Raw genomic sequence first — 21,204 nt, forward strand, 5'->3', positions numbered from 1 at the left:
AGACCAGAAAGTTCTTATAATGAGATGAGTTTCTAATTTAGTTATTTTAAATGTAGAATGGATATGCTGCATGTATTGCGGCTCCTGCACACACATAACATAACTTTGTGTGTGACAGAGGGTGGATTGTACCTGTGCTTTCCTCTGTGGAGTGATCCCGCGGACATACTTTCGTACCATGTGGCGAATGTAGAGCTTCTTCAACAGCTGGGAAACCTAGAAAAAATACAGTTCGACACATTTACAGGATCTATGCAGCCTTATACCTTGCAACACTTGGTGTTTTTTTTTAAATGCATCACCCACCTCCTGCATTATAGGCGGAGGGGAGAGCCAAGAGTCTTTTTCAGCAACTGTTTTGGGAAGGTTGTCCCTCAGCCGTGTGAGGTAATTCTGCCTCACATACGCCAGATACTCAATGTTGTCGGAGGAGGCTGGATGATTTCTAGTCATGAAACCTTTAATGAACCTAGAACAAATCAATAGACGGTAAACCTCACAACATATACTTTATTGGACTGTATGGCCATCTCATTAAACCTTCAAATAGATTGCATTGTGTGAACTTACCTCTTGATGACCTTGACAGCCCATGCCCTCTTGTCGCGCTCTTTTCTGGCCAGCAGGCCTCTCCAGCAGGTCTCAATCTTTGTGGCTAAGGTTATAAAAAGTCATGTTTTAATGCTTGTCATTTGGGCCATTCACCTACATCACTCACACATCTGTGGGCCTTGTACTACTCACCAGCCTCTCTCTGTTTCAGGTAGTGTTCTTTCACTCTGTAGCCTTTGTACTTGGCTTGAATCCTTGTTGCTGCAACGATGACAGTTAAAGTTTCACCCTCACGAGTCTTATAATGCTAAATGTGGCGTTACAGCTAAATGTACAAGACAACTTCTCACCTAGCTTGTGTTTGCAGACCTGAAAGGCGTCTTCTGTTGCAAACAGAGTTCTTGGGTGCCGGATGAAGATTTTTGTTCTTGAAGGAGAGAGACAAACTGTGAGTCGCTGCATCTCTTCCAGGTGAACCAGCACCAGCACATCATCAACAGCACCAATATATTAACAGTTCCCTCGATCTGGATCTAAATATCAATTCAATGATATCATTGATACAAAGTGAAAACAGTGATGCATATCATAATGTTTATGATAAGTCTTTGTTTTGAAGTTCTCATGCCCAGTAATAAAATTGTCAAATCATCTTTTTGTTGCTTTTTGTAACCGACTGTGTTAAATGGGCATATGATATCGTCTCATATCCATCACAAGCCCCTGAATTTAATTTAAACGGAATTGCACCGTGGTTGTCCAAAGAATCGATATATAATATCATATGGGGGTATTGTGATTTACCTGCCCATCTTGTACTCATCCCGTTTGTAGCCCATGTGTTTGATCAGACACCGCACACCTTCTGCCGCTGTACCTTTCCAGTTGGGCCAGGTGTCTGGACACAGAGGCTTATACCTGAGGACAGAAGAAGATCGTTATAGTCTGCACGAATAATTAAAAAGTGCCAAATGTGTTCTGCAAGAAAAACTAAAACTGTATGTGCATTTTGGATGAAAACAAGAGCGAACGTGCACTTGGCTACCTCTGGAGAAAGATCTCGTATTTGCGTCGGTAGGCAAACCCAGCACGCCTGACCCTCAAGTGCTCCATGAGCCCCAGGTACTTCACCTGATGTCTCACCAACACATCATCAAAGCGTCCTGCAGGGGACGCCAAAGGTCATTTCAGAGTTCAGGTTTGACTTCATGTGCTAGCTGACTGTAGGCTGAATATAAAGTAAAAAGCTCGACCAGAGCAAGGTCTTTGTTAGAAGGGAAGGGTTTTCAAGACACACCTGACTGCTTGGCTTCATTGGGTTTAATGCAGCGGACATACCAGGGCTCTTTGGACATTAAGATCTCAGTCAAGCCCACCAGGCTGCTCTTAAACTGAGTCACCACCTGGAGAGTCACAGGAAAATGTCAGGTATACGAGTGTGGATGGTTTGTTCGTAATAGATGTGTAAATCATTAAATCATGACTTAAATGGTTTCTTACAGTTTCAGGTCTCCTCTTGCTGTCCGGTTCAGTAGAAGGAAAACAGTGTTTGATAATAGCATTCTTGGACTGTCGCATGACCTTAAGGAGAATAGGAAAACATACAGACAGTATATAAATAATAATGTAACGTAAGAGTTATGCTCCTTTAATATATGTCCAGTTCTATTTGTTTGGTGTTTATTGGTAGCAGTGGAGGACAAGTCACACAGTAGAGTCACAGCACGTATTTGTGTAACACAGTGAATCAAACACATTAGTGTGTCACACAGTTTATAAAGGATTTTAATTAAATTACCTCTTTCCCATTTCGATACAAGAGATCATTGTTTTTGTCCAAGAATCCTGAAAGTTTAAAAGAAAAGAACATATTCTTCCTCTTGCACATTAAAATCAAATAAATGACGTAGTAAAATCTATACATCATACCAATAATCATTATTTTATGCAAGTAAATGATTTTATATGCACATATTTTGGGGAGCTTTTATTTTTTTCCATTGTATTTTCGTGATATGACCTTTGACCCTGCTAGCGATATCATCTCCATGAGGAAAGGTGAGTAAGCTCTTTTTACAAAAGTGATGTAAAACATGATGCATGAATGCATGATGATCACTTTTAAGGCATACTATTGTCAAAATGAGTTAACACTGACAATATTATTTGAAAGTGATATATTTTATTATCTAGAGGTGAGAGCATTTGCTAATGTTGCTTCACATTTTATCAATAGGCCGCTGTAAAATACGCTGATTTAATAGTATTGCAACAGAGAAAGACATTATTTAACATACCGAGGTATTTCATATCTTACCAACAACACAGTATGTAACCTCCCCAGCGTAGTGCAAGAGGCGGAAGTCTCCTCTTTCCAGTGTTTTCCTTGTCTTTTGGTCGGCAAGTTTATGTCTGCAGGAAGGGGAGAGTTAGTGTAGGTTATTATGATGTGCTGGTTTGACCGTGTGTAGACAGCCTGCGCTCTCTGTTAAGTGAGCTCACGTGACAAAATGAGGATGACCGCCGATCTTTTCCTCTATCTTCTCCAGGAAGGTGAGATCTGTGGCCTCTCCAGGGCGTAGACATTCCTCGTCCTATATAAGAGGACAAGCAACAAATATTAAAGATGACATATAGAACTTTATCAATCCTGAAGGAAAATCTTGTTTGGATTGCTCGTCGTTTGTCTTTCTGTAGGACCATACATCCATCATATCTTTACCAACAAAGCGATGAGTCCTCTGTGTTTCTCTTCCACGAGATCACAGATGATCTTGTTGTTGAAAAATGGCACTGGTTCCCACTGTGCATAAACAAACAACAGAAGAATTAGTGGTTGAAATGCAGTTTTTTATTGTATAAAATGATACGTTTATGATCACACATTAGTAGCACTGTGAGCCCCAAATGACAACAGAATATAAGGATTAAAAGAGTTATTACTTCAATCCCTTCCATCTCGTACTCCTCCTGCTCTGACTTGAGGGTCAGCTGGATGAAAAGCTGTTGCAGCTTCTCGTTGCAGTAGTTGATGCAAAACTGCTCAAAACTGAAATAAATCAAAGGTACTGTCAGCATTGGATTCTTCATTTCACACGAAGTTCACTCATCTGTGCAAGATCTCACCTGTTGACGTTGAAAACCTCGAAACCATAGATGTCCAACAGACCAATTACTGTTTTCCTGGAGGAATCCTACAGATGATTTACACAGATATGATTTCTACTCATGGAAATCTGCTATGAATGGTAGTGTGAAGCCAGACCTCTTTGGAGAAACCCAACCTCTTATGTTGAGACAGCAGGTCTGGCTAGGCACGGTTAGAAAGAGAGTAGATTGGGGGGGGGGGGGGGGGTGTTTCTCACCGTGTTAACTAAAGATTCATTGATCTTGTTGACCAGCCAGTTGAAAGTGCGGCCATAGATGGCTTTGGCGAGGGCATCCCTGGCATATACTGCATGGTCCACAGAGAAGGGACTGAACACCTTTTAAACCAGAATAAAGTAGATGATTAAAAGTAAACACTGCTAACAATTTAAACATATTTTATACTTTGAATTCAAGTTAGTCACCTCCTCTGTTTTGGCTTCAATCTTCCTTTGGGTTAAGCCCTGTTGTAGCACCTGTGTAGGAATCCCCAGCAACTGCACAGCACATGCAAAAACAAGTCAACAGGTAGCACCACAGCTCTGACGGACAAAGAGTTTGAACTATCTGCAGTTTGTTTGGGGCTCACCTTTGACAACCAGTGCATCTCCCGGTTGTTGTTGTTGAGAGAGGCATATCCTCGAACATCTGCTTCAAACTTGATATTTCCCAGATGGAGCACACTAGCAATTATTGCAAACAGGTGCTGCATTCACACCCAAAGACAAAATACTTTGTGAATCATCAGCAAAATGTATCATGCTTAGTTTAAATAAAGCGTTGTCCAGTTACGTTGTGGAAAGATTTACCGTACTACCTTCACCTCAATATCAATCTCATTGAACTCGATGACGGAGAGGGCTTTCCGCACCATCTTCCAGTCACTTTTATCATTGATAGAGGTAACTTTGGCACAATCACCCTGGAGGAGACAAGTATAAAACGTCTGAGTCGAGAGGTTTTAGTTGCACCATATAAATGAAGTATTTGTTGTTTTTTTCTACTTACCTGCACCAGGTAACTGTAGTGCTGGCAGTTTCTCTCCAGGCCGAGCCAGCGGAGCAGATCTTCCTCTCCTCCCTCCACCAGCTGATAGAAGATATGGAAGTTTCTCTCTCCGTGGTTCTGGTGGACGACACGAGACTTCTCCAGCAGGTAACTCAGGATGTGACCACCAACTGCGCCACCCTGAGGGAGAAAGGTAATCATTAACTCAGTGTTTGGTTTGAACCTTTTGGTCATTTTCTTTGCTGTGTTATATTATCCCATATGTTATGAAGATATTTCAGTTCACCTGGTGGTCGAACTGGATGTCCATGTATTTCCCAAAGCGGCTTGAGTTGTCATTCTTCAGAGTTTTGGCATTTCCGAAAGCCTGGAAGATATAAACCAAAAAAGACGATAAATGCCAGATTTTTAAAATAATGTTTTTTTCTCAAGCATCAATCTCCGGGTCTGAAGAGTCGAGCCTTAAATCTGCATTATTTCAAATAGCCAGAAGGAGGCGACGCCATTGGTTGCAAAAAGAAGTCCGGTTGTATAGAAGTCTACGAGAAATTTACTTTACTTTCCACTTGATTTATTACCTCAGTAAACATGTTCCTTATGAGTTCATGGTCTCAATCACTAGTTTCAAGTCTTCTTCACTACAGGAATACATTCATGTTGTAAATGATGGTCCCATTAAAATTAAAAATAGACAATTATGCTTTAGGCCGTGGCTACCTTGTGATTGACAGGTGTCAACCATGGTGTTGTCCGGTTGTGGTGTTTGGCATTTCACAGTTTGTTTTCAGTTCATGAAAGTTAATTGTAACATTTTGGTCCCCTAAAAATGTTAAGCATTCAGTTGTACTTAATTGTACCCTCTCGTGTCACTTCTGGTTTCAACAACCCAACATGTCGACGGCCAAAATTCCAAACCCGATGCTTCAGAACGATAGTCCACAAACCAATCGGTCACGTCCCTTTGACTGCATCCTCCTATATACAGTGTATGGTTTCTCTCTAAAACTGGTCTTACACATATGCTTGTCACTGACCTCAAGCACTGGGTTTGAGAGAAGCAGCCTGTCCCGGACGTTGTTCAGGAGTTTGGTACTTGGACAGCTGACTGCGTAGAATTGCAGGATTTTCTTGGAGGCCTCGGTCTTGCCGGCCCCGCTCTCCCCTGAGATCAGGATGAAGTGGTTGTTGAACTCAGACTGCATGGTGCGGAAGACATTGTCTGCCAGTGCATAACTGAAAGTACAGTAATGGGTCAGTCAGCCCCCAGTTTTTTTCCATGCTGCATTTATAATTTATGAACTCTTATGTCACGTTGACATCCTGTCTTTTTTTTCCACTTTTAATGTGATAACGTTTCAATCAATTGAAAGTTTAATATATGCATGTCTATAACAAGAGTAAGAGCCAACAGCCACACTGCTGGCTCTGTGAGGCTGTACTTAACTGCACCTTTAGCTGAATGCTAACGTCAGCATGCTAACAAACTCACAATGACTATACTGATTTTTAGCAGCTAAAATGTTCACCATGTCCACATCTTAGCAGTAAACACAAAGTACTGCTGAGGCTGATAGAAACAGGAACATCATTAGTTTTGCTCTTTAACAGAAGAGGATTTCGACCTGATGACGGTGCTAGATAAAAAGTCAGGGGAAAGTTATTACTTAATCCATTCTGATGGGTCATGATTTCATAGCAAACTATTTAAAAGTTGTTGAGAAAATGCACTTAATAAAACCAAAAATGGAAACCTCATGGTGGAGTTAGAGGAAAAGTCAGTGGGATCCATCCTCTGGGGAATCTGTAGAAAGTTCAATGAAAAACATCGACCCGACTGTTTGCGATACAAAAAACAAATAAATTAAAACCGAATATCTTACATATGAGGTGGCAGCTCAAAGAAGTTCACACCCATGTAGATATCCATTTGCTTCTTGTTGTAGATATCTAACGCTTTATATGGGTTGACCGACACCAAGAGAGTTCCAATGTAGGTCTGCAGAGAAAGACACGGAAAGGAAGTCATGTTCTGCAACTCTTGCACATTTGTTAATACAGACGATTGTTTTTCTCAAACATTACATGACATTAAAAAAAGATTCCAGCAGTGTGGTGTCCATGTATCACTCTGCTGATAAGTAATTGTGTTCTTCTTATCAAAAGCAATAACTTTGGTTAATCACTTGTCATGACCTTGACAGCGGTGACCTTTAGATTGCTCACTCCGCAAATAAAAAGAACAGGAGCTGCTGCTTCAGCAACACAAGGATTCAGCGGAAGGCAATGCAGCATTAGGACCTTGTTGGGTTGAACGTCGAGGGTGTGACGTTTAATTAGAGTAAGAGAAAGAGCCGGGTTATCCAACACTACACCACACAGGAAGACTCACGTAAATGAGATTCTCATGGAAGCGTTTCTTCAGGTTGTCCAGGAAGGCACTCTCACTCGTGTAGGGGTCCAGGAGAACAAAATCCTGGATACCCACGCGGTCCCGGGCTGTCAGGGAGGCCTCCATGTTCCTCAGGATCTGGTTACACCGCTCCTCCAAGCTCTGTGCCAGAGCAGGAACACATCAGTTACATGACAAGGAAACAAGGCATCCCAACAGAACTAAGTGAAATGTCAAAACTGTATTATGCACTTTATGAGACCTTGATAGTACAATGTATTTCTCTCTTTAAAGGAGCAAGGTGTGAGATGTGGTCAGTATTTAAAACATCCAAAATTATCAACAGAATGTGAAGAAGCATCAGTTTTGACGTTAAGTCAAAAACATCTATGTATTGTGTTGCAGAGATATTTACTGAAATTAGCATGCTCATGCCTCGACTACCGTTCTGTTGCTGCCGGTAGACTAACACAGATTTGACGCAGATTTGACGTGGCCAGGTACTTACTACACATTGCACCTTTTTAACTAAATATACAGATACTAGGGCTGCATTCCAAATCACATACTTCACTTTTTACTTTTGTACTGCAGCTGCCTTTACAGAGAATGTACTGTTTCATGCAATATGCATACAATTGGGACATACCACTTTGTCCTAACATTGCACCTTGAGGTTGACCCTCTTGCTCATGTATCCCCTGTGCAAAGGATTGTGGGTTACAATAGCCAGAAAAGCATGCCAGCTTGCATACTGTGAAATGCAACCGGATGGAGTAGGAACTACCTGGTATTTTTGGCATACTGCATGCAACATACTAAATCTTTTTTTCTGGCATACTAAAGAGGATGCTAGTATGGGTATTGGAACGCACAGTATGTTATTCTTGGCCCAGTTCTCAAACATTTTGTCAAGACCAGTCCTATATGTCCCGTCCTTTTCCTTTGTGTCCTGTTTTCCTCAAAAGTTATCACTACTCAAGAACACACACACACACACACACACACACACACACACACACACACACACACATGGTCGCAATCATAGACAATCTAGGATATATATTTCCCAGTGACTCATTGCCTGTTTGTCCCTATATCTGTGACTTCCAGTCAGATCCGTTTGTGGCCTTGGCTGCATCCTCCATGCTCATGACAAATCTAAATTCAGCCTCCACTATCTTATCTGCTTGTGTGCTCTCTAAAGAGCCATCAGTCTTGTTCATGACAAGGACAGAACGAACACGAAATAGTCCACTTACACTGGAAGCTTCATATACTCCACAGTTTAATACAAGATTAAACAGGAACTGACAATAAAAGTAGGAGTAATTACATTCATTATAATAGGCTATGCATAAACACAGGATATGATCTGCCACTTAAAGATACACAACGGAAGAAGTGTCAGGTAAAATAATCAGCAAACGCAATGCACTTTAATTACGGTGCTATGAAGGAGTGTTATGCTTCAGCAGCTTGGCTCTCATCACCGCCAAGTTGACCTGTCACCAAGTCGGAGTAACTGACACTCGCAGATCATTCTCCAGTTAAACAAGCGGCTGCTCTACTGACCCAGCAGAAAGGTACAGCACAATGTCACAATAAATAAATGTCCTGAAAACCACATGTGATCATAAAAATATTTTGCAGGAAAAAAGTGCAAAAGGTACCTACCCTGACGGTCCCTGAGGTGTGTGTGTGTGTGTGTGTGTGTGTTTGTTCCTCTCAACCTTTTCTGAACTGAGCATCTAGTTTTATTGAAGGGAGAGTTTGACAGGAAACACTGACAGATTACTTCCCTCAATAGGAAACCATTAATAATGTAGTGAATGTTCAACAAAGGAAGCACATTTCATTCAAAATAATGTATTTGTGTGTGTTACTGTAGAAGTTACTTGACCACATACAACATACCTGTGTGAGCGTTTACTGTGATTGTGGACGATTGAGAAAGGCTGCAACATGAACATGAACTTATTGATCTTACTAATAAAATAAAATAAACTCCACTATCACACAGTCTTTATTAAATTATTATAATTAGGCTTCATAACTAGAAGCCATGCAAAAGGGATACTTTGTATTCCTCAACAAATTATTTTATGGAAAAACTACTTTCTTTGAGTACTTAAATGCACCACACTATATATATATATATATATATATATATATATATATATATAGTATATCTTTTGATATTGCACTTTTGCTTTTAACGCACTTTTCCTGGTTGTGTTTTACAAAGTATTTCACAGCATTAACGACAACAAAGCTGGTTATAACAACAGAAAATGAAATAATGCTGTAAATAAAGTACATATTAAATGGCGCAGTCAGTTTTTCCCTCAGTGGCCCGAACATAATACATATGTGCCTTTCATCAGAAATGTACACAACATAAAGGAAGTCCAAATACTGGTAGCAATACTATATTATAAGAAATTGAAAGCCTTTCAAAACAGGCTTCTAAATACCTAACATATAAATATTTAAAAAGGTGGTAACCTAAAAATATTATAGCAGTAGCAATACAACTAGATACCAAACACTCACAGAGGTGCTCTCAGAATATTATCCTGTCTGTAAATAACACGGGAAAAAAGTCTCAGACACTCTGCCCTGTTGTTGGCACTCTGTTGGCATCTGTGTGAGGAGGCTGTTGGCCGGGCACCGAGCGCAGGGCAGAGATTGAATGCCATTCATAGGAAGCGTGAACGCTGATAGTGAAACAACACAATGCTGTAAGAGGATGGACAGTGTTGCTTAAAACAAAGTGGAACAAGATAAGATGTGGCTTTTCTTGGTCACTTCTAAAGTAAACTGGACAGTGCTAAAGGGCGTTTATGGTTTTAAGGCAAAGATATGAACATAGATGAACAAACACAGTCACATGTATAAGAAACCCACAGAAACTCCAACATGAACAACCATAAACATCAAATTTTGATGTCAGGCTGCAGCGGAACAGGAAAGTCTATCTGACCCGGAGACCATCACCTGAGAGGGCGCTCCATTGTCCCTGTCTATCCAGTATGGTGCAGGATCCTGTTACACAGCCACAAAGTGGCAGTAAGGCTCCTGAAAGAGATAGCGCTCTTCGTGGGCTATTGCCTGACACCACACATTACCCAGGGCAACACACATTTAGGGGGCTCCAGGTGTCTAGAGAAACCTGAGCGTCACAGGCCTCCATCACACCAGCCTGGTACTGTACCTCCTCTGTTGCTACTGTTAAACACAAGCATACAGTATTTTACTCGCAGTACATTTTTATATCGCTGAATTGACTAAAGAATTGTTAAATCTGGACAGTAAAATGTATTTAGCTTTTATTTAAAGCAGCATTCATTTCATTGTTGGCCACTTGGGGTCAGTGAAACAAGCTGAATACTCAAATACAATCACTTTAGAAAGTTGTTGTTGTGAACCTATAATCAAACATGGCTTAGCTTTCACCTGCTGGCGAGTACCATAACCCACGTTGAGCCGAGGAGGAGGGCCAACTTTGAATGCTGTGTTTAGAAACCCTCTCTGTCTGACGTTTGGTGCCTGGCAGGTAGCGTACATTCGGTTCCTCAGAACATTACATTGAAAACTGCTTCAGCAGCAGAGTGAACCAAAACAAGTTGCAGGTTATAAAACAAAAAAATGGGCTGAAAGACGCTAAAATGCTCCGTAAAGCTAAACTGCAGTTGGTTGATAATTCTTTATGGATTTGTCACCGCAAGGGAAACCTTTTACATTACAGTCAATAGACCATAGATAATAATGATAATAATAATACATAGAATACATTATAGTCATTTGATTTATTGAGGATGTGATAATATTGATTAGTGCAGCTTTAAAGTCATCACTTCATGTGTAGATGAGGAATGTTAACAGCCTGTATCCAAATGTGTGGATCTGACTGACGGACTGAAAGACAGAGACCAGTTTTCACCTGTATTTCTTTTCTCTTCTTCAAATAAAGAATCATGCATCGGAGTAATTTGAACATGCTCCAATCACTGATTGAAACAAATTGACACATCGTGGCTTTAAGTACAATAACAAAACTGCAGCCGAGACACACAAGCCATGTTCATATAATTACCTCCTTTTCTTCCAAAACCATGTGCGTCATGGTTGAATCAGTCTTGTGTGATGAGCGTGAGAAATTCAAACTACTCTGAACTTCACTCCTCCAGGTAAACGAGTCAGACAGACGCAGTGATGGCTGTTTTAGAAGCCGGTGAGTTCTCCCATTGTGGAGCCTCTTTAAGTAAGCACAAGTATTTCACCAAGACTGTACTGTCTCCCGAGAGCAGGCCCGGTACCACGGCCTGGGACAGAGAGGCTGAGGAGGTGGAAGACGAGGAGTGTGGCACTGCTGCTTCCTGCTGGGTTGGTGTCCCTGCATTGTAGTTAATGAGGCAGTAATGAGCTACCTGGCTCTGGAAGCACTGGGCTGGTTAAACATTCATGGAGCCCAGGCAGCAAACATTCATTCAGTGCTTCACCTGAGTGTTGAACGGCTACTCTATGTGTTTAAGGAAGAGTGTGTGTATCTGGCTGTGTGTGTGTGTGTGTGTGTGTGTGTGTGTGTGTGTGTGTGTGTGTGTGTGTGTGTGTGTGTGTGTGTGTGCAGATATGTAATACCAGGATGTCGTAACTCTATCCCCCCCAGAGACCCGTCCTCATCCTTCTCCCCACAAAATTACAGCACAAGTATTCGATTACTGATCTTTGATTAGGCAGATGCATTTCAAACTAATTACTAACAGCTCATTAGAGCAGACCGGTTTGAGATTAAAACCATCGCAGATTCTGTAACACCATCTGTCAAAATCAAAAGATCATTTCCGACCTACAGTCATGTGCTGCGATAATTAAGTTGGTGCAATCTTCAACGCAGAAAAGCTTTTAAATTGAACCTCAAATAAAAATATGTCATTAAATGATTAATATGTCTCCTGTTTTCACACAGCATATAAATAATCAACTTTATTTGTATACATAATACATAACAAATATTATTTATTTGTTAATACTATATTGCAATGCTTCTTCTTCTTCCAGACAATTGTTTACTTCAGAGTCCATTACACATGTTAAATAGTTAAATTAATAAATAACTAAAATGTTATTTAAGAACAATTCATGCCTTTTATTTAAAAAAGAGCAATGTAGCTCTAACAGGAAATGTTGTGAGAGAACAGATGAAGATGGAACTTTCTAATACATTATAATATTTTAATTTGAATTGCCACCACAATAATAAAACATTGCACCCTGGTGCTTTTATCTCATCTTGTGGTTCTGCTGGTTCAGTCGTGACATGCCTGCGGCCGGCGTAACGCTGCCCTCTCATTCCGTCTGTTTAAAATTTAACATTGTGCTTCCTGTTAGCATCAACAAAGGCGTCTTACGTTACCGGCTGAAGAGCCGCCAAAACACACGGTGACATAAGAGAGCGTGCTGGAAAAATCGGCATTAACATACTGTTATCCATTATGCAAATAGTGAGGGGATTCGAGGCTCTAATTAATCTTTAAAGAAGACCACTGCTCAATAAAACACACACAATGCTCACCTAGGATGAGCTGTGGCGGCCACATCTTATTGATTTACAGTTGAAAACACAATATCATTGGATGCAAACACCACATATCTCAACAATACAATGCTATGTGTTTGGCAAATGTTAGTTTAATCCATTGTATATTTTCAAAATAAAAGCTTGAACACTTATTATTTATATCCTGTGTTTATCATCCATCTGTAAGGAACTGAACATATTTCTAAATGAAAGTATTGCTTTATACTAGATACCTACGTGGACATTATATGTTTTACAGGATGGCAAGTGTTCTAACTCAAAACAAATAAAGAATCACTGAACATCTCTGATAATAAGGGATGCATACTATTATAAGTGTTTTGATATGGGTGCCGATGTGATATCTGAGCTATGGTACCGACACAAAAAAGCTTTTTTAATACCTTTCTTTCGAACCAACACACGTTTTCCATTGAACAAATTAGGTTCTGAAATGCAATTAGTGTTGTATGAACTCCATAAAATAGCCGTGCGTAAATAAAACACAGTATAATATGATACAGTACAGTACATGTATAATACAAAATATGTATAATTGTATTTTTTTGCAGATTAAGAATCTGAGCAAAAGCTGTCAACTTGCAGTACTTTCATTTATCAGTACGAGTTGGTCAACCTCAAAAACTATTTAGGTTAGATAAGCATCTCTATTGATAACACAAAATATCTCCTTCACTTCATTTCCTGCATAGCCTCGCTCCTGCACTTAGGGTTTAAGGTGAAAGTGTACCTGAGTCATTAAAAAAGCTTGATATCTCAGTCTTCAAACCACACACTGCAGTATTAACTCTCTCACACACACACACAAGAACACACAGTTATAAATCACCACATCTGATAAGAGAAGTAATAAGAGGTAAATGATATGGGCTATTGCAGTCTCGTTTCTAAAGCGTGAAGGACAAGTTAGATCACGTCGCGTCCTGGATCCACCACTTGTCCAAATAAATATTCACAGGCCCAATTACTCCCAAACAACTAAACTTCCGACTAATCCTTTATTCATGTGAGCAAACAGATTGCTGTCGACATGCAGGGCAGGACTCTGAAGGCCACAAAGAGCTGTGAGGCTATTGGTTTCAGAAGTGGAGCGTTCAGTGAGCAAATAATGAAAGTACAGCGTCACAAAACCAAAACCTGCTTTACAATAACAAATACATCTATATCTATATACTCTTACCTTTGAATCCATGTCTTTGTGCAAATCCGAAAAGCTCTGCTGAGGTTCTGTGTGGTTCTGTGTAAGTCTGGCCAAGCAGCTGATTTGACCAGAGGATGTGGGGACAGAGTATTGTATATTCTACCTGTATTTATGACCGTCCCATAATGCAGCAGCCTCAGCATGTCCTCACACTGTCCTACTTTTCTACAGCTTTTATTTTCAGGTTGACCTTTTTCACTTGCAGGGGTGCAGGGGGATGAAAGCTTCCGACAGTCACATATAAGTTGTCCTCCTGTGGCTGTAAGTACTTAATGTCAATTGGGAAATGTAACTGTTTCAAGTTTAATAAAAACAAATGACGGTACATGCTGTAGACAATTGGGTCACCGTCACATCGCGCTGCTGAGTTTTCTAGGCCACGTCCAAATCAACATGCTGCATTGGCAAGTACATTTACTCCAGTACTGTACCTAAGATAGCTTCTATATACTTCTACTCCTCTACATTTCATAAATGAAATAATGTGTGTGCGTGTGTGTGTGTGTGTGTGTGTGTGTGTGTGTGTGTGTGTGTGTGTGTGTGTGTGTGTGTGTGTGTGTGTACTGTCTTTATCTTACAGCAAAAGTACTTTTCAGAAAAAAAATATATGATAACTGTCAAATAAAGGTATAATATATAACTTGTTAAATATTAAAGAAGTGGCTTTATACTTGAATACTTGGAGCTCCTTGTTATATAAGTTTAAAAGGAGCTTTCCCTCTCAGATTTAGATTAATGCTAGTAAAATTATGTTTCTTCTTTTTTTCAACATAAGCAAAAAGTCCTAAAGTTTAAACTTATTATTATAATTATAATTGTATATAATTATAATATATTAATATTATTATTATTCTGGTTTTCCTTTGTGTTTTTTCTCTTCACAATACATTTAAAAAATGGATTTGAGGCATATTTTTTGGCATAGGTTGTTTTGCTTTGTTAGTGCATGAACTCAACGACCTAGAGAGAGAGACAGCCTTCTGGATATTCATCCAACACCAGGAGGATGAGAGCACAACCTGCTGTCTGCTGCAGGCTATAACAGTGCATCAGCTGCAGTAGTTGTAAACTGTAACTCATGTCACCCTCCTCTTGTTTTATCAATAGTTGTTCACCTTCCTTTGATCAACATGTTGAGCTCGTATCTTTCCTGTGCTCACAGGAATGGTGTGCGGGCTCTGACACACATAACCGCTCTGTGTTTGCTTTAACTTTCAGATCAATTAATTAAGCTTACGATTAACTTACTGCTGTGCTTACTGTAAGTCCCACTGGATAAGAACATAAGCTAAGAGCATTTATTAAGGGGATGTGAAGAGATTAATACATGATTTATCTCTACTGGTTAGATTCATGTTTGTAATTTAACTACTGATAATAATATCAGTAATCAGTATCAGTAGTATCAGTAAATGTATAGATTCAAAAACTGGCTTTTGTGGTTTGTTGTGTCTTGTTTTTGATTTTTACTTTGACATCTACACACCCAACGAAACATTAAGTAAAAAAGCTGAAATATGCAAAGTGTTCACTATTTTTAATAGTATCATCCCTGCCTATAATCTTTAATAAATAAAGCCCTCTAGAAAAAAACATGGCTGAACCATTTTGCAAAAGTAATCTACAAAACTCATATCCATTCACTCCTGCACAACTGCAAAGTTGTTGCGTTTCCTGGTCTGACCCCGCCCCTTTCTTCCCTCAAGGTATTGTTCTCTGATTAGGTGCACCAGCAGGTTTGATCAGCGGTGTGTTATGCTGTGAAAGTCACAGCTCTCTAACACTTACCACAGAAATGGAAAACTGGAGCAGAAAAGCCAATATTTCTTACAGGAGGTGGAGAAATCCTGAAGTGAGGTAAAACTGTTGTTGTATGTCCTCATATGTTTGCAATGCTAACAGGAAGCGTACTCTGAGACTAATCCTGCTCTGCTGTGTTTACACACAAAATAGTTTTATGATAAAGGAGATATATATAGAGCTTGAAACTCAACCTTTTGTGCTTAATAATGCCTGAATTTCTCCTTTTGGTGTGCTGACATTTAGGGGTGAGGTACATTTGGTGGGTCACAGCGATGAGGACCAGGGCACAGACAATGAGATCTGCACTGTAGCCTCAGCAGGAGTCAACTCCAGCTCTGGGTTTGATCAAGCTGAGGGTTTGTAGAACACTATTAGTATGTGCACATTTTGATCTTGTATGTCTGCCATGTTTGGAAATGTGAAAGATACACACACAAATGTGTCTTTATATTTACAAAATGAAAAGCAGTCTAACCTTACTATGTTTGTTTTTGTGAGGTAAAGGCGTGAGACAAACATAACCTGAGGGAGTGATGCACATTGTAGCAGTGTAGATCAGTGCCATCAGTGGTGGAAGAAGTATTTAGATACGTTGCTAAAGTAAAAGGAGCAATACCACAATGTAAAAGTCCTGCATTCAAAATTGTACTAACCCTACAAAGGTATTGGAAACAAAATGTAGTTGAAATATCAAAAAGAAACATTCATTATGCAGCAAACACGGTCTGTGTTTGATCGTTGTTGAAGCATTGACGTGTGAGCAGTACTTTAATGTTGTAGTTCATCATCGTAGAGAACATTTTAATTGTTTTATTTACTTTTTTGTAGTTTAATCTTTAACAATGCATCATATTTGATAATGACAATGGCCGTCTTATCCCTTTTTATTACAGAAACCTTTACAGTCGATGATGCACTGGAGGCCATCGGCTTTGGAAAGTTCCAGTGGAAAATGTCCGTCCTCACGGGACTGTCATGGGTAAGAATCCTGAACCCTTCAGAAAGGTCGTCACCCTGACTTCTAGATACTGTATCTCATGCAACTCTCTGAGAGCAGATAGGAGACGCCATGGAGATGATGATCCTCAGTATCTTGGGCCCCCAGCTGCACTGTGAGTGGAGGCTGCCCGGCTATCAGGTGGCTCTCATAACATCGGTAAAGTCCCTTATTAGCTATTCTCAGAAAAGTGTCACGATAACTACCTTTTGTTGGACGATATATTGTCCCAGAAATAATTGTGATTTAAATTATATTATTCTCATTTTAAGACCAGAAATTAGAATTGGAAAGTGGAAAAAATATAAATATATCCTAAATAAATTAAATAAAACCACACAATCAAAACAATAAATAAGATGGACTCTTGAGCTCTGTTAAAAGAAAATGTGCAATGTCTGCACAATGCTTATAATGGTTGAGGAAAATCTGAAAACGGCAAAGCAAGGAGCAAAAACGATCGAGGTCATGTCCATGTATCGTACGATAAGTCGGTAGTTTAATACTTGTGACACGCTCAATATGTGAAAATGTCTCAACATCTTTTTATGTTTTGTCTCAGGTGGTGTTTGCAGGAATGGGGATCGGTTCACCCGTATGGGGGAACGTGGCCGATACGTACGGCAGGAAAACAGTAAGTCTCCTATCTGAGTGTTTCATTCATGGCGTTTTATTTGTACAGGATTTGACGTTTAACTCGTTTATTTTCTGTCTCTGTGGTCAAACAGGCTCTGATGATTTGTATCTGCTGGGCTCTGTTCTACGGCCTGTTGAGCGCCTTCGCTCCAGTGTACGGCTGGCTCTTGGTCCTGCGGGGCCTCGTAGGCTTTGGCATCGGAGGAGCTCCTCAGTCGTAAGTTCAACTGCTGCCGCACTGAACAGACCGGCGCATTTTTAATAGCCATGAATGATTTGCAACAAACATTTGGTCTCTTTTTAGGGTGACACTCTACTCAGAATTTCTTCCAGTGAAGTCAAGAGGCATCTGCATCATGCTGATTGCGGTACTGCGGTGGTTTTATTATTACTGCATGACTTTTACTGTATTCCAGCGTTGAATCTGCTCATTCACTCCCTCCTGATTGTGTGCATCAGGCGTTCTGGGCCCTTGGTTCTGTGTTCGAGGTCCTCCTGGCATTGTTGATAATGCCCACTCTGGGCTGGAGGTGGCTGCTCGGCTTGTCCGGTATACCATTGGCAATCTTTCTTTGCTTCTGCTCCGTAAGTATGTTGGTGATTTAATGAAATAAAAACCAGCTGAGAGTCAAGCTCTCAACGGATCTTTCTGTGTGACACAGTGGCTGCCTGAAAGCACTCGTTTTAATCTGCTGGCGGGAAAAACCAAGAAGGCCATGGAAACTTTAACACGCATCGCCAAAGAGAATGGCAAGGCCTTGCCTCTGGGGAAGATCATCGCCTTCCAGAAGGTGAGGTTAAAGACGTGTAGGTTTCTATACGGATAAAGAAGACGAGTGTCCAACACAATGCTTAATTGTTGAGATTAATAAATACGCCTTCTATTTTTGTCATTTCAATTTCACAGAATGACCGTGGACAGATCAAAGATCTCTTCACTCCTCAGTATTGGAGGACTACTCTACTTCTGTGGTTTATATGGTTAGCTTGAGTAACACATTTTCTATTTTCACTTTTCTATCAACTTTTCTTAATCGTGAATTTTGGTCGAATATAGTTATTTAGTAAAGGCTCGATTTAACAACCGGGCAAAGCTGCTTGGGAACTAAACACTTTAATACATTATGAATTGAAATGTTAAGGGCCCTGTGTCAAAATGAAGTTTAAGGACTTTTGTCATTGCAGTTGGTATTTAATCCTGTGCTCAGTCAAACTTCCACAAAATAAATTGACACTCAGCAAACCATTGGCCCAGGTAATATTACAGAAGTACTGGTTGATTTCTAGGACACCAGGTAACATGAGATTTCCTCATGTAGTCCGCTGTATTATAGTTTCCAGCTTTACGTTTTTAATCCTTTATTTTCAACCACATTTACATAAGTTAGAATACTGTATTGTTGTTGTATCCAAAGGTTTGCAAATGCCTTCTCCTATTACGGGATAGTCCTCTTGACAACTGAGCTGTTCCAATCTGGACATTCATGTGCGGGTAAGTAACGGCTCCATGTGGATCAGCTTTTAACATTTGTCATATTGCGTCTTGAATTGGAACAAACGACAAAACAAAACTGTGCTTTCTTCTTTGTAGAAATGCAAGGTGTCCAGATTAAACCTAACTGTAGTCTGGAATGCAGATATTTGACTTCAGCTGACTACAAAGACCTTTTATGGACGACCTTGGCTGAATTCCCAGGTAAAACGCTGCCTAAGTTTCCGAGGTGCCTCTATATTACTTCATTAACAATCCATAACAAAAATCTGAGACCACGATCTCTGCTTAAATTCAAGAACCGATTTTTAAATTGTTCTATATTTATAGGGTTTCTCTAAATTCCTCACTTGAGGACTCACAAGGTTGAACATTTATATTTACATACTTTCCTGAAAAGGGGTTTAAAGTCTTTTAGGCTTGTTGATATACGCTCACCTTTTACACCTTGCAGGTCTGCAATATGTGTTGTTTAAGAGAGTGGCTTAGTTGAATTGTAAGTCATTTGCACTGTGTTTTTACAACTCTTTACTGCCTTCTATAAAAGATATGTTTGCTGTTTGTTTCAGGTATTTTAGTTGTCCTCCTGGCAATTGATCGTATTGGCAGGAAGAAGAGCATGGCTCTGTGTTTCTTCATGTTTTCTTTGTCCATGCTTCCCTTATTCGCTTGTATTGGGAGGTAAGTTTGTGTAATTTTGTCATATTGTTAGGACAGCGATATAATAAATCATGAGGGCTCTTAACTCTCGGAGTCTGTCCTTCTGTCCACACAGGCTACCTGTTACTATCTGCATCTTTATTGCCAGAGCCTTCATCTCCGGAGGATTCCAAGTGGCTTTTGTTTACACACCAGAGGTAGTTCTGCATACCGTTTTACCACACTAAATAATCACTTTTAGATCATTTGAACTGGACAAAATGCTGTCTCCTCTCATTAGGTGTACCCGACAGAAACCAGAGCTTTAGCAATTGGGACTTCAAATGCAGTAAGCAGGGTGGGTGCCCTGATTACCCCCTTTGTGGCACAGGTATGCATAATGATAATAATGAACTTTATTTATGTTACATACATACAGTAATAATAACACACAGTGCAATTACAAATTAGGATAAATTCAATGCAGCCAAGAATTAGAAGCCGATAAAAGACAATAAGTATAAATCTTAAGAATTAATTAATTAAAACATAAAATAAAATAAATCTAAGTGATCATCTCTGTTCTGTTTCTCGGCCTCACGTTTTGTGTTTTGGTTCCAGGTGTTGCTCAGGACATCGGTGAATGCGACCGTGTCGTTGTACGTTTGCCTCAGTCTGCTGGGTGGCCTTGCGTCCTTGCTCCTGCCCATTGAGACGTTGGGCCGGAGTCTGCAGGAGTCCGGTCTTGAACAGGAGGTCGGAGAGCAGACGGCCACCTCAGCCAGTCAGTCAAATGATACAACACACTCCCCAAAACAGAGGTAGATGATCCAGGAAGAATGAAATAAAAATGGAAAAGAAAGGATATTTTTCCCACTTCCAGGCTGCTGCAGATGCCACAGTTGCTTGTTGAACTGTGGATTGAATCTTGTGAGCAATGATGGGTGAAGAACAACGGGGGACAATCTCATTACGGGAAAGGAGTGATAATTGAGGCCTACTTCCCATGTCTAATGAGAGCGGAAGCACACTTATGCTTGGACTGCTTTGTTTGCCCACTCTTCCATCGAGGCCATGAGCAGCAACAGAGGGGACATTATGGACCATGATGATTCACTGTGCGGGCTCTGCTTAGAGCTACACATGCCTTGCCCTCACATTTTGGATAAAAAATGTGTATTTATTTATAGCCTTCTTATAGTTCTTATTTCTCACAGTAAACTGGTTCAATATGCTTTAGCTCTATTGTATTTCATCATTGAATCTGCGTTGTAATTTGCACAATAAAGTATGAATAGTTCTATTATTATGGCTCTACATTTGAGCTGCAACGATAACTCGATTAATTGACAAGTGGATTTTCTGTAAACTAATCTGCAATTATGATAAAATATAGACATTCTTCTCAAATGTGAGAATTAAGCTGTTTTTTATTATTTATTTCAGACGTTAAAAATGTAGTATTTCTCAAATCTTTTGGTCGAACAAAAAAAGACATTTGATGACATCACCTAGGACTCAAGGAGATTGTGACGGGCATTTTTTTTTAATGTTTTTTTATAGACCTGACAATAAAATCGCGACTGTAACGAGCAGATGCATCGGTTATGAAAATAATGGTTGGTTGGTGCCCTCAACATTATGTCAGCCTCACTGCGTTTCATAACATGAGCAGAATATTATTTCATCAACATTTGTATTTGGGAGTTCCTAGTCTGGCCAGTCACCTTGACAA

General features: G+C 40.0%; 2 protein-coding genes across 5 annotated transcripts in view; one reads left to right on the forward strand and one right to left on the reverse strand.

Annotated features, from left to right (window-relative positions):
* Window positions 1-21,204, reverse strand: part of myo1hb (myosin IHb) — a 46,780-nt gene that overhangs the window by 2,693 nt on the left and 22,883 nt on the right. For 2 of the 4 annotated variants that reach the window (XM_029444603.1, XM_029444601.1), the window contains exons 1-25: window positions 8,774-8,834; window positions 7,097-7,258; window positions 6,588-6,703; window positions 5,742-5,940; window positions 4,994-5,074; window positions 4,708-4,887; window positions 4,523-4,621; window positions 4,289-4,405; window positions 4,125-4,196; window positions 3,918-4,037; window positions 3,679-3,746; window positions 3,496-3,601; window positions 3,275-3,355; window positions 3,055-3,146; window positions 2,870-2,964; window positions 2,351-2,397; window positions 2,053-2,133; window positions 1,850-1,955; window positions 1,598-1,715; window positions 1,357-1,470; window positions 903-979; window positions 745-813; window positions 571-655; window positions 307-469; window positions 133-216 (exon numbers count right to left, since the gene is read on the reverse strand). In XM_029444603.1, coding sequence (XP_029300463.1) covers window positions 133-216; window positions 307-469; window positions 571-655; window positions 745-813; window positions 903-979; window positions 1,357-1,470; window positions 1,598-1,715; window positions 1,850-1,955; window positions 2,053-2,133; window positions 2,351-2,397; window positions 2,870-2,964; window positions 3,055-3,146; window positions 3,275-3,355; window positions 3,496-3,601; window positions 3,679-3,746; window positions 3,918-4,037; window positions 4,125-4,196; window positions 4,289-4,405; window positions 4,523-4,621; window positions 4,708-4,887; window positions 4,994-5,074; window positions 5,742-5,940; window positions 6,588-6,703; window positions 7,097-7,222 — 2,496 coding nt within the window. In that variant the 5' untranslated portion in view covers window positions 7,223-7,258; window positions 8,774-8,834. Of the gene's footprint in view, window positions 1-132; window positions 217-306; window positions 470-570; window positions 656-744; window positions 814-902; window positions 980-1,356; window positions 1,471-1,597; window positions 1,716-1,849; window positions 1,956-2,052; window positions 2,134-2,350; window positions 2,398-2,869; window positions 2,965-3,054; window positions 3,147-3,274; window positions 3,356-3,495; window positions 3,602-3,678; window positions 3,747-3,917; window positions 4,038-4,124; window positions 4,197-4,288; window positions 4,406-4,522; window positions 4,622-4,707; window positions 4,888-4,993; window positions 5,075-5,741; window positions 5,941-6,587; window positions 6,704-7,096; window positions 7,259-8,773; window positions 8,835-21,204 lie in introns of those variants that run through there. The other 2 variants (XM_029444602.1, XM_029444604.1) reach the window with 2 other exon arrangements.
* Window positions 15,574-20,890, forward strand: svopb (SV2 related protein b). Its single transcript, XM_029444607.1, has 16 exons — window positions 15,574-15,759; window positions 15,949-16,061; window positions 16,599-16,684; window positions 16,763-16,861; window positions 17,265-17,336; window positions 17,431-17,555; window positions 17,643-17,706; window positions 17,798-17,923; window positions 18,001-18,129; window positions 18,246-18,319; window positions 18,754-18,830; window positions 18,930-19,034; window positions 19,400-19,511; window positions 19,606-19,687; window positions 19,771-19,860; window positions 20,091-20,890. The coding sequence occupies exons 1-16, from the start codon at window positions 15,698-15,700 to the stop codon at window positions 20,292-20,294; spliced, it is 1,620 nt and encodes a 539-aa protein (XP_029300467.1). The 5' UTR covers window positions 15,574-15,697; the 3' UTR covers window positions 20,295-20,890.

The sequence above is a fragment of the Cottoperca gobio genome, chromosome 12 (genome assembly GCF_900634415.1).
Source record: "Cottoperca gobio chromosome 12, fCotGob3.1, whole genome shotgun sequence".
Lineage (NCBI taxonomy): Eukaryota > Metazoa > Chordata > Actinopteri > Perciformes > Bovichtidae > Cottoperca > Cottoperca gobio.